The sequence below is a fragment of the Solea solea genome, chromosome 12, assembly GCF_958295425.1.
Source record: "Solea solea chromosome 12, fSolSol10.1, whole genome shotgun sequence".
NCBI lineage: Eukaryota > Metazoa > Chordata > Actinopteri > Pleuronectiformes > Soleidae > Solea > Solea solea.
The window spans coordinates 6,253,315-6,265,744 of record NC_081145.1 but is presented as its reverse complement, the minus strand read 5'-3'; the positions used below and the strand labels follow the sequence as shown (position 1 = coordinate 6,265,744).

General features: G+C 41.2%; 1 protein-coding gene across 2 annotated transcripts; it reads right to left on the bottom strand.

Moving 5' to 3' along the window:
• Positions 1 to 5,619: 5,619 nt before the first annotated feature.
• LOC131470377 (leucine-rich repeat-containing protein 17-like) lies at positions 5,620 to 11,176 on the bottom strand. 2 transcript variants are annotated; one of them, XM_058646161.1, is made up of 7 exons: positions 10,971 to 11,176; positions 9,245 to 9,377; positions 8,662 to 9,147; positions 8,100 to 8,314; positions 7,379 to 7,534; positions 6,605 to 6,746; positions 5,620 to 5,993 (listed from the first exon to the last, which is right to left on the bottom strand). In XM_058646161.1, exons 2-7 carry the CDS (start codon positions 9,367 to 9,369, stop codon positions 5,708 to 5,710), a joined length of 1,410 nt encoding a protein of 469 aa, XP_058502144.1. In that variant the 5' UTR covers positions 9,370 to 9,377; positions 10,971 to 11,176; the 3' UTR covers positions 5,620 to 5,707. The 2 variants fall into 2 exon arrangements, with proteins under 2 accessions (XP_058502144.1, XP_058502142.1); XM_058646159.1 differs by having other exon boundaries at positions 9,245 to 9,408; positions 10,971 to 11,175.
• Positions 11,177 to 12,430: the final 1,254 nt, after the last annotated feature.

The window sequence follows — 12,430 nt, the reverse complement described above, 5'->3', positions numbered from 1 at the left end:
TAAATGTTATGATAGTGAATCTGAATTCTGTCCTCTTCAGTAAATACAGGTACCTGGCAGCCTGCCTGCATATCTGCTCACTGAATTAAAGATGAGTTCTGTTCACAGGAAGTGCAGGAGTTTCACAGCCCAGAGCGAGATGTTGAGTCGATGCCAGAGAGCTGGCTCTAAAGATGAACATGTCAAAGCAGCAGTTTAAAAGAAAACATGGCTCGGCCTGGCTGCAGTCACCAAGCGGCTCAATTGGGTAAAATAACACGACAGGAAACTGGCTGGTAGGTGATCACATGCAAGTATCTCTGAGTAAACAGTTAATAAAGATGAGGGTTAACCAATGTATACTGACTGTTGACTGTTTTTGCAAGCTGTAACTCTCATGTTTATAGCCAGAGAAAACAGGCACTGTGGTTAAGAAATGTGTCCAAAGTGAAACAACTTCTTTCCCTCTGCGTACACGCACTCTCATGACTCATTTTGTCCCCGTTACTCTCCCCATTAAACTCTGTGGCTTGGCTCTACCTTTAAAAGCTAAATTTGTCTCCAGATTCACTACAATGAAACACGGTGATCATGCACAACCATTTCATCATAATTCATCCATTTTGCAACCAAGCTGCCATAGACAAACCTGAGATTGATGTGAACATTGTGAACATCATAGCAGCATGGCATCATCTTACAAAGGTGTCAAAGCAAAAACAAATGGCTGCAGTGTGTAACTTTTTGTGATTTTTTATTATTATTATCATTAGTTGCATAATGCCAGGCTCTGTCAAGCAATACTATCAGACTTGACCACTGATGCCACCGTCAGCCCAACAATGGGAGGTCACAATATTACTGTTCCACCAAATAAATCCCAAATCTCTCAGTAAACTCCAACAGATTTCAAAGAAAGGCGTGGATTATAATTTTTTTTAATCTCTTTATTTAACTTTTAATGAATACAAGCAAGAACCTCATTTAATGAATACATGTTAAACTTGCATGTCTTGGAACTTTTCAATGTCAAACAGCAGGGAACAATAAAGTAAACAATAAATAAACACGCGGCACAGATGTGTGCCATAGGTGCACTCTTGGTAATTTGCTTTTGGAATAATACAGAACTCCTTATATGGACATCCTGGGTGTGTGTTTATAGGTCACATATTCAGGCTTTGCAGAATGCGTTTTCCTATGTGTTGTTGAGTTAAATTTATGATTAATTTTATATTGCATAATCTTTTAGTAGTGATAATTGTGTCACAAAGTCACAAAGCATTTTTAATGTTATTATATTATATTAATATATATTTTATTATTATTTTATTTTATAACAAACTATGATTTAAAAACTTAAAATTTAAAAAATGTGAGTACCTTTTGCTCAGGTGTCTTTATATAGTTAGTGAAAAATATCATGAAATATCATGAAATCATGTTGATGTTTAATTTTTCACTCATTTAATCACAGTAATATTCTGTGCCCCACTAAACAGCTAAAGTACCTAATCTGGTGTAAATAGTGGTGAGCGTCAGTGCAATTTAATGCTGGGAATGTTGTCTGCTGTGTGTTGTCCCCCTCAGAGATGGCGCTAGTAGACCTGACTGAGTGAGGATTTGTGTGTATACAACAACAGCACAGGGGCAGGTGAGAGCAAGAAGCGTTTACAGCATGAAACAGCTGGAAGAACTTCTGAAAATCTTTGTGTTTTCAGTTCTGCTCCAACCTGTTTACAGTCAGTCTTGACACAAAGCAAATTACGAGTGCAGCACGGTAATAACACTTGTTGACATGAGATCCAAACACTGGTGTACTGGGAAATATACAACACTTACTCAGCATTATGTGAACTCATTTGACAAAGGTAACAAACTTTTGTTTTTATCTCAAAGTTACACACTGCAGTTTTATGTTATAGCCTACTTTTAGTTTAAACTAGAGAAAGCACTTAAAGGAGGACAAACCCACAGTGATAATACTTTTCTGGATCACCACTAACATCTAATCATTTCATCCTTGGGCCATAACCTACATCCACAGAAAATGAGATTTGTGTGAATGTTGTTTGTGTGTGCGTCATCGCAGCACGCCGTTAACTTGCTGTGGTGTCAAAGCAAAACTATTGCTACTTTAAAGCTGCAGTGCATCACTTTTAGTGATTTCCTGAAACAGAAACAAGGTAACATTATTTGTATACTTCAGCCTTCATCTGAAATCAGGCTCTGTCAAGCAATACTATCAGACCTGACCGAGGGAGCTTTTGTGTGTATACAACAGTGGCACAAGTGCGGGTGGGAGCAAGAAGTGTTTGTACCATGCAACAGCTGAATGACTGGGGGTTTTTTAACAGTAGAATTCACTTCTTCACTTGTTCTTTGTGTTTTCAGTCCGACTCCAACCTGTGTACAGAGAGAGTTGGTGTGGAGCTGACAAACCTAATCAGCACTGGGTGAACTTGTGTGACAAAGGCTTGAATGTAACAAACATTTGTTTATATCTAAAAGTTACACACTAAGTTATAGCCTACAGTACATATATCTGTTAGAACGCAATTAAAGAGACCTCTACCAATTCTGAGTTTCCAACAGTGATAACACACACAATCTATTTTGGAAACAATTATTGTTTATTTTGGTGTCTTTAGAAAACATAATTGTACCTTTATAGTGGGTACATTTATGTACCACAGTATTGTTAAATTACATGTCTTTTAGGGTACTGAGTTGTACTTTTTGAGAATGTACCTTCCATTGTTGTGTGGTCGTGTCCTACAGTAGCTGAAAATGGCTTCTATAGAAAACAGTGACAAAGACCAGGTTGGAAAAGACTCTTGAGGAGCCTCTCACTGAAAGTGCACTGTAGATTTTGCAGTGATAGGCTGATTGAGGTTTGTCTTTAGTTTACTTCAGCTTTCCTTTAAGTGAACAGTGGTGTTCAGTGATGTTGCTGTATCAGCTGTTGTATCTGTTACATAATAATAATATCAGCTGTTGTATCTGTTACATAATAATGTACAGAGTGGACTGTAAACATGCAGTATTTCCAATCTCTGTGTGTCGGTAGTGAACCTACAGAGATAACTTTGTTTGTGTGACAACTCACAAGACCTGTTACACTGTTACAGTTAGATGTATATGAATGATAATATACTTTATTGACCTTATGTAATTGTTGAAGTCATTCCATAGCAGTGGCTCTCATAGATGTTTATACATGTTTATAACTCTTTTGAGTCTTACACTAATCAGTCGGAGTCCCTGTTTGCCTTGGACTCCCGTGTGATGTGGTGTGAGTGCAGAATTGGCTTTGCTTGCTCTGGAGTTGTAGTCCACCATCTCTTGCAATAAATAGTGCTCCAACATGACTATTTTTGGAAAGAGAAAAGAGCCTCTTGTTCACATGCAACTATGCGCCTTGCACAATGGCAGCAAGTTGCCGGAGGCGGCATTTAAAAGCTGTCCGGGTGATTGAGCGTCCCACTGACATAAGCCAGATGTTTCCAAGGTGAGACTGTTTGTGTTAAAATCAAACGTTGATGGACAGAGTGTCAATCAAACGATGAGTATGAAGACTGTTTCCATGACTTTTGCTCTGTTTTTCTCTTGTGACATTTAGCACAGACAAGCACGAGCTTAAAGTTTCAGAGAGGAGGAGGCCTGGCTCGACGGTGAAGAATCAGCTCTGTATGGCGATAGATTCATAAAGAATGTAAACAGTGTGGCTGTGACAGCTGTTTCCTAATGTTGTCCCAGTTAGATTAACTTCTCTGCAGAGAAAGACTGAATAACAGAGAGCACAACAAAGCAGATTCTGCACAACTACCACCTGCTCGTCTACATGCCGATGTGTCCTTGGGCGAGACACACACAACCCCATGTTGATCCACAGTCAGTGTGAATGGGTATGAAAGATGTGTGAATGAATACGTGTGAATGGAAAAACTGTAGTGTAAAGCTGCTTTGAGTTGTCATCAAGACAAGAAAAGCTCTATATTCTGTAAATACAGACCATTTGTGACCTATATGTTTTTATACCAGCTCTCAAAGCGACACCATTATCACTATAGGTCAAACACAGACACTATAGGTCAAGCTACAGACCTACAGGGGGCAGATTTATTTCATCCTCCTGGACACAGGCACTGGTATAGCCAAATTAGATTAAGATGAAGTGAGAGATAAGGTGACTCTAATTTAATTTATATTTTTCATTTTCTACGCACTCTAAATTCCTCAGCTCCACTCCGATCACATACCCTGGTGTGTGCGATAGAACAGTTTTTCTGCTTTTCCTCCAAGTACCATAGTACCACAGTTTACGAACCATGGTTCTAGATACTAATAAATGTTTCATTTCAGAGGTCCAGTGTGAAACATTTAGGTGCAAATAATGGCACAAAGGGAATATACCTCAAAGTGGTTGTATATTTAATTTCAAAGAGAAACTCATTTGGTTGCTTATATTTTGCTCCTTTTTTGATTTTGAAACACCTTTATTTTTATTTTAAAGAGAAACAACTATAACGGCTGATACTGTGCACTTTTTTTGTTTCTGGGCACTTTGAGATGTGTGAAGGATATATTTTATTTCAAAGTGGAAAACATTACTGCTACTACCTCAGATTCAGTGAGTTCTTTTATACGTCTGGCCCAGCTAAATTTCTTGGTTTGAAAATGTGGCTCATCCGAGTACGTTTGTATGTGTGTAGAATTGCTGTTAAAGGCGACATAGACAGGAAGCTCCAATTAACGCTGCGTTTGTGTGTGTATCTGCGTCATTACCTTGTTTATGAAACCATAAAGTTTTACAACAACAGTTCAGCCACTGCTGAGAAAATAGTGTTGTATTGTTTTCCTGGGCTCTGCGAAGCGGATCGGTACTTCCATATGCTGATGATGTCATCAGAAATCCTCACCACTCCTCTCAGCACCGTAGCGCCTCCTGATGCGGGCACTAGTCCGGGCACATCCGGTTGCGTACATTCAACTGCAGAAGAAGAAGAACTACTCTCGTTGTAGCTGCTGAGATGCAGAGCATCCACCGTGCCAGAGGGGGAGCTGTGTATCTTAGAGCTGGCCTATCTATTACGTCACTTCCAGGTACCTGGCCAATCACAGGACAGTGGGAAAGCTCTTGTTGGCTGGCCAATCACAACGCAGTCCACGTTCTGGGGGTGTGATTTTGGTCTGAAACAGCGCAGCTGACGAGAGCGTCAGTGAGGAGATATTTTGATCGGCTCGTTTGCAGCGACTGGGAGGTTTTTAACCATGAAAACAAGTTAATATATATGTAAGTAGACCTCCATAACTAACATATATGTGCTATACCAGCATTCAATGTCACCTTTAAATAAAAATAATTTGGCCTTTGTGGCCTTAAAATTGGCTTAAATACCAGGGCCTTGCTGTACAGAGACTGTGCTTCGTGTTTTGTGTGAAAGCTTACGATGAAAACAAAGAGGAGTGACCTCTGCTCTGGTGTGTAAAGGCCTCCGTACGTCCCTGGTTTGTTACAATCTCATTCTTACACACTGGACCTTTGATTTAATAAATATAAACCACATTATATGAGTCAAAAAAATCATATATTTTGATTACATTACACAGATAAAACACAAAAGCAGCACTGCAAAATGTAGTTTCTCCATCTGATACAGACTGTTTAATAATACTGAAAGGGAATAACTGACAGGAAAACAATGAGACGATTAAAAGTCAGATTTCAGGACAGTCTGATGATCTCGTATTTCTTCGGCACCCTCAAGTGGCCCGGCTCTAGCTCCTCCTCCTCCAGCTCTCCCTGCACCTCCATCGCTGTGTTCCAAAGCTCAGGGTCCGTTTGGTCTTCGTCCGCTCTGCTTTGCTGTCTGTCCTTTGGACAGCCTTTGTTGTAGGAATGCACGTAATGCTCCACAGTTTCACCAATATGTTGAAGAGGGGAGCGACACACCAGGCCAGAGTCCCTGACTCCTGGGTGCAGGCGCAGCCAGTACACCATGTAGTGAATGCTGGCAAACAAGAAAGAATTTTTTTAATTTGCATTTGTGTCCAACAAAAATGCCACAGTACACAATCGAACACACTGCTACACGACCCTTTTCGGTCCATATACTGTGCAGATATTATTGCTGTATATATTCAAACACTTTAGTGTGTAACTTTTAAATATAAACAAATGTCTGTTAACACAAGCTCCACACAACTCTCTGTGATTCATGTTTCACAGTATCGTGGAATTCTACTGCTGTTGTTCAGCTGTTTAATGGGATAAATGTTTCCCGCCCCTGTGCTGCTGCTGTATACACACCAATACTCCCTCTGTCAGGTCTGATAGTATTGCTGCACAGAGCCTGAACACAAATAATATAACACTGTTTGTGTTCATGAAGTCCAAATAGAGGCAGAATGATAACATCAATAACAAAATTCACCAAATGTTACTAACTGCAGCTTCAAGTCTTAACTCTATATTGTATTTCCTCTCTTAATTTGTCTCTCTCGTTCTTGTACAGAAATTGAAACTGCCTTATTTTAATTTGTTGATCATTTGTTTTTCTTATTTCAATAACTCCTTTCGCAATAAACCTGATTCTGATTGTGACTGAGCGGAGGAGCCCACCTGTAGTCACACACCCACGGGTTTCCTTCCAGTTTTAGCCGTGACAGGAAGTAAAGGTCCTCCAGAACCCCGTACTGGATAAAATGAAGACCATTTTCAGACAAATCCAACTCACGGAGATGCAGGAGCCCAGACAGGGACGCTACAAGGGAGAAAAGCAACGAGACGCATTTGCATAGCAGCCATTGTGTTTCATTCACTTTCTCATCATAATTCAATTCAGTCTGACATATTGTTGTTTACTAATAACCAAGAAAAGATTAAATAATTAGAATTAGAGTCACATTGTCTCTTGCTCCATCTTAATCTAATTTGGCTACAAAGCGTCTGAAGTATATGTGAGGAAGAGGAGGATGATGAGAGAGCAAATTGGGAATAAATCGGCCTCCTGTGAAAAGTCTGCAGCTGACTTTTCTCGGCCTATCACACCACTGTATTTTAACGTTGGTGATACTGGTGTCGCTTCGAGAGCTCATGTTGCACTTGGTATAAAAAGCTTGAGAACCACGGGTTTACACCATCTATACACATATGGCAGAATTCCTTCAGTGTCTAAAAATTTAAAATAGGATAAAGCATAAATCATCAGCAGCAGTTGCGTAATGTGTTTGCAAGCGCTTGCTTCACATATGTGATCCAGCCAAAGAAATAAAAACAGCTTTATTTATGCAGGCGTTCATCCTGGATATACAAGGAAATATGAAGCACATAGTGCAGTATTCATAGATCATTATTATCAGGTATGCAAAAACACACACACACACACACTGTTACCTGGGTCAATGCGCTCCATGTAGTTATTGCTGAGGTTTAAGAATCTGAGGCTTCTCGCACTTTGGAAATCTCTGGCTCTGAGATGACTGATTGAATTATAGGACAGATCGACGTGGACGACATCGTCTGGAATTCCCGTGGGCACCTCCGTTAGACCTGAACACAGGGACCAAAGGATTACTCAAATACTTATGTACGTATTTTTCATCTTATATCATCCAAATGTGTTCTCACAGTGCAAGTTCAGCAGGACATATCTATGATCTGAGTCTGTTTTCTACAGATGTCCAGGCCTCATGCCAGTCTTAAATTTAAAATGCCACAAAGTTATTTTAACATTTGTTTAGCTGATGCTTTCCAAGTTGTTCCTGTGATAACAAATGACGATAACAGTCAGATGTTAGGGCAACAAGTTCCACCAGTATGACATTATATTTAAAAACGTCCCATGCTTCTCTTCTGAGACATGTACGTTTACTCATTCCTGCCCTGCACCAGTCATATTTCATTACTCTCTGGCTCTGGTCTTTGCCCACATTTTTCAGTTTGTCTGATTGTGAGCAGCATAACTCAACACAACTCTGGTCCATTTTGGTGGGAAAAATGGAAAGTTTGCTTTCTCACGTTGTATATTACATTTGTAGTGAAAATATTTCGAAAAGTAAGGTGCACTTAATCGAGCTGATTGTCAAAAATATACACAAAATAAGTGCAGACTTGCCTCGTTTGCTGCAGTCCAGTCGTACTTGGGGGAAAAGGTAGGTGTGGCAAGATGTGGTCACATCTGGTTTGCCCCGAAATGGAATGGGATCTATGGGGACTGTGTTCTCGGTTCCGTCGCCCTGCGGGTCGCCCACTGAGTCGGACTCCTTACAGATTAACTCAACGTCCACCTGCTTCAACTTAGTGCCTTTGAGCCTGATTGGAGCCACACACCTGGCAAAGGAAACACAGTACAGTCATAATCAAGCAAACAGATCGTTCTGAGACTCACACATTCACGCTGTGGCTCGGTTGCACATGGCAGAAGTTGAGAAATGTGAATGAAATAAAATGTCAGCCCAAACTAAGCTCTCAGACAAGGTTGTTCTCCCCATTACTCAAGTTTTTTGTCGTTCAACAACACAGTGGACATGACATCACCATTACTTTAGCAACATTAACAACTCTTGCTCTGTAGTTAGCCATGACAGACACTGTTCCGCTGACCTCTGTGACCTCTGTGTCAGTCTGTGTCAGCATCAGAGCAACACATCACACTATGACAAAGGGAAATCATTCACCTGGCGTGGTTTCCTAAATTGCGGTTGCTCGGGACTTGAACAGTGCGAATGAGACTGTCCATGGAGCAGAGGCAATTCCACGGATTATCGTACATACGCAGGTAGCGAAGGTTGGGCATGGGGATGAGGGCCTCCTCTGTGAGTGTTTCCAGGCTGTTGTGCTGAAGCAGCAGGGTTTTAATGTGTGACAGGCCCTGGAAGGCCCCCTCCTGGATGACAGAGATCTGGTTCTGCTGCAGGTCCAGAGTGACTAAACTCTCGTATCCAAGGAAGGCCCCATCGCGCAGGATTTTGATCCTGTTGCGCGCCAAAAGGAGATGCTTGGGCTCTTTGGACCAGGTTTGGGAGACGGGGACGGAGGTGAGATGTCGCTCCTGACAGTCGGCGAAGACCTCGCCAGATTCTGTGGACTCTGAGCAGGAAGGAGACACTTGCCTGGAGGGGCCTGATCTGCTGTGACGCCCCGCACCTCTTATCCTGGCAGATCTTTAAGACAGAAAAAAAAAAAAAGACTCATGGCTTGTCACAGCCTGTAAAAAAAGATTCTGTGAAAAATGTCTCTCAGTGAAGAATGAATCCCTACCTGTCCCGAGTTAATTTGTGCCTCGCTCTTTTGAGGCCCCTTCCCTTCCCCGGCCTTTTCATCTCAATGCATGAGAACAGGAGGAAGAGCAGGGAGGCGAGGAGGAGGCAGGAGGTCAAACGCATCCTGATCACTGCAGGGATTTGTCTTTTCAGTAAGAAGAACTGGAGCCAAAGCAGGAGTTTAACATGAAAGTCTTAACAAAACATGCTTGAGAACAGAAGCAATGAGTCAACAGTGTTGTTGATGAAACGCAGCTGCTGATGCTGCTGCTGCTGCTGCTGCTGCTGCTGCTCGCTCTGTGCGAGAAGTGAGAGTTTGTACATTATGTAAGAGATGAGAGACGTCCAAGAATGTATATACAGACTTGAAACCTGTACTTCCTAACGAAATGTTGTTTATTACTTCCTTATATTACAGCTACATGTAATATTGTTAGCTAGGGCCGGGAAATAATTCAGTACCGACACATGTTGTAATAATAAAGATAATAAAAATAATAATAATAATTTTCCCCATTTACAATGGCTCCATATACTGTACTGTACATAACTGCTATTACTAATACAACTCTCACTATCTTTTTAACTACAATTTTATTGTAATTATTATCAAAATTGACTGATTTTATAATGTGTTTGGTAATAATCTCAGTTTCTGGTTAATCTTCACAACAAATTGAGTTTCACAACAAGTTTCACCAGCTATTAATCTTGATTTTATTCTTTTTTTTTGGTCTAAGGAGAAGGCAGAAATCTCCTGGAGCTCAGTGTTCCAACAGTTTTACTGCAGGGTTTACTGGCAGACGTGGAATATTCCACTCATAAGTCTGTTTGTATACAGCTTTGCTTTTTGCAGCTTTAGAATAAGCCTTTACGTGTACTTTAAAACAAGACATGCCATCTCACGTTGTCATGTCTCTACATGTAAAAGCTTATGTTGTGTTCAATTTGTGGTCTAAGTCTGGAGGTGACATCACTGCCAGCTCCGACATCTGAGCTGTGATGTGTTCATCTTTACATGTAAGAGTAACATTGCCAGTGTTAAATATTGAGTTTTGTTTTTTTGTTTTCTTTGATTTTTTGTTTTCTTTGATTCCAGTATCTGCTGTTACTTGTTCACCTGCATTATGTGCTATTTCAGATACAAATAGATCACAAATTGGTTCTTTCCCGCTCATTTGCTCCAAACAAAAAGATCTGTAATCTTCCAACTGTTCAGGCATTAGGTCTTCGGTGTTCTGACACACGGTTGTGTTGTTTTTGGCCAGCTCCAACTTGTTTCCAAGAATTCTCTGTTCATTCTTTTGTTCATCATTCATCGTTTTGATTTCATGTCTTACTCAGAGCCAGAGATATGATTAGAAAGAACAGATGTGACCCTCACAGCAACATGTCTAGGCTGAATTATTACATCACTGACAGATTTGTGAGTTAGTCATTAGCTCTCTCTCATCAGTAGCACTTAAAAAAGCAACTTGTTTTGGTAAAGCAGAAGAGGTTTCAACTCTCATTCAAGAGGCTTTCTTGGCTGACGAAAAACATCAACTCAACATAAAACAAATCTTAGTTTTTAAAACAAATCTAAGTTTTTAAAACAAATCTTAGTTTTTAAAACAAATCTTAATTTTTAAAACAAATTTTTGTCTGGGAACCATCTCAACCTTCCACTCCTGAGTTTAGCCAAGTCCTACTACAACACATTTACGGATGAAAGCTTTTAATACCTGATCACAGGGAAGAATCCTACAATCTCATCCACCTCAGCCTGTCCAGTGACTCTCAGACCAGTCTTCTGTGGACAGGACACAGGAGTCTTTGCTTTGAATAAATCCAGTCCCCACTCTGTGTCTGCACGTGTCTCCACTCGTCCTTGGCTGTGAGCGCTTGCACTCCTTTGCTCCTTCAGTGCTTGAAGTAAATGGGATGAAACCTAAAGGGGATGTGGAGTAAAAAGGCAGCTGTGGCCAAGTGGAGGGTTGGGTTTACGCAATCGACGTTCAGGGCCCACCCACTCAAGATGTGAACACTCCATAACATAACACACATGCACCTCAACATGAAACACCCTTTCCTCTGGAAATGTGCATTAATTTAGTCCGGTTCCAGATGTGTGTTTTCATTTTATGGGGCGCCCTAAGAATGTGAGGACTGAGGCGAACCGGATTCCGGAAAATGATTCAGATTTCAGCGAGGACACATATTTTCCCCTCTATCCTTCCAGATTACAGTAAACGGCTCAAATACCTCTCAGCTAGATTAAGCTAACCCAGAGACACTGTTATTTATGACCTGCCCATCGTGTCAAATAGCTGTGTGTATGTACAATGCATGCAATGTCAGTATTAACTCCACATGCTCTGGGTGAGTTATCAGGGAAAATGAGGATTAAATTAGCAAAGAATCTGCTCTGTTTGTCGTTGTACACCCTCATGGCAGAGAGACGTTTTGATCTTACTCTTCTTTAACAGCCTCCACTTCCCAGATGTCACTGTCTATGTGCCATTTCTCCACTGAACGCTTGTCGTCTGTCCAACATCCCCATCGACATCATCACCAAAGGCTCTCACCGCAGAGTGAAATCATTTTGTATCTCTACATATACACATTAGCCTGGTCCAGTTATTCTTTCCATTCCATGCCACATGTGCACTGAAGTTAGCCAGCTTTCAGATGTCAGCTGGAAGGCCCTGAGCAGCAGCAGCTCGCCAGCTCTCTGCAGACTCACTGCTGCAGAATGTTCTAGATCTAGAATAACCAACACCAGCCTCAGATCTGTGGCTGCCAACCAGGAACATGCAGTACGCTGACCTGTCACTGTGAAACAAGTGCACGTGTCTGTACACTAAATAATAGTGACACGTTTCAGGTTCTTCAGTCAACAAATGACGACCGAGCTCATCAGTGACCGACTCGTGACTGACATCTCTGTCATGAGGATGGCACAAGGATAGGCAAGATCATTTGTGCTGATTTTTGTAATCATTCTTGGTGAGGGTAAAGCGGAGCTGCTGGTGCCAATCCCAGCCGACATAGGCTTAAAAAGACAGGACACCATGGACAGGTCAGTCCATCACAGGCCCAACGTAGAGACGAGCAACCAGTCACTAACATTCACACATACAGTACAGGCAATTTAGAGCGCTCAATTAACTGTGTGTTTTTGGACAGTGGAAACAAACTGGAG

Bases quoted from the DNA above. Each gene is read 5' to 3' on its own strand.
- LOC131470377 (XM_058646161.1), bottom strand. From the start codon at position 9,369: ATGCGTTTGACCTCCTGCCTCCTCCTCGCCTCCCTGCTCTTCCTCCTG. The intron at 8,315-8,661 runs GTGAATGATTTC...TTCCTTTGCCAG, and splicing joins AATTTAGGAAACCACGCCAG to GTGTGTGGCTCCAATCAGGC. The intron at 6,747-7,378 runs GTAACAGTGTGT...TCTCCCTTGTAG, and splicing joins CATGGAGCGCATTGACCCAG to CGTCCCTGTCTGGGCTCCTG.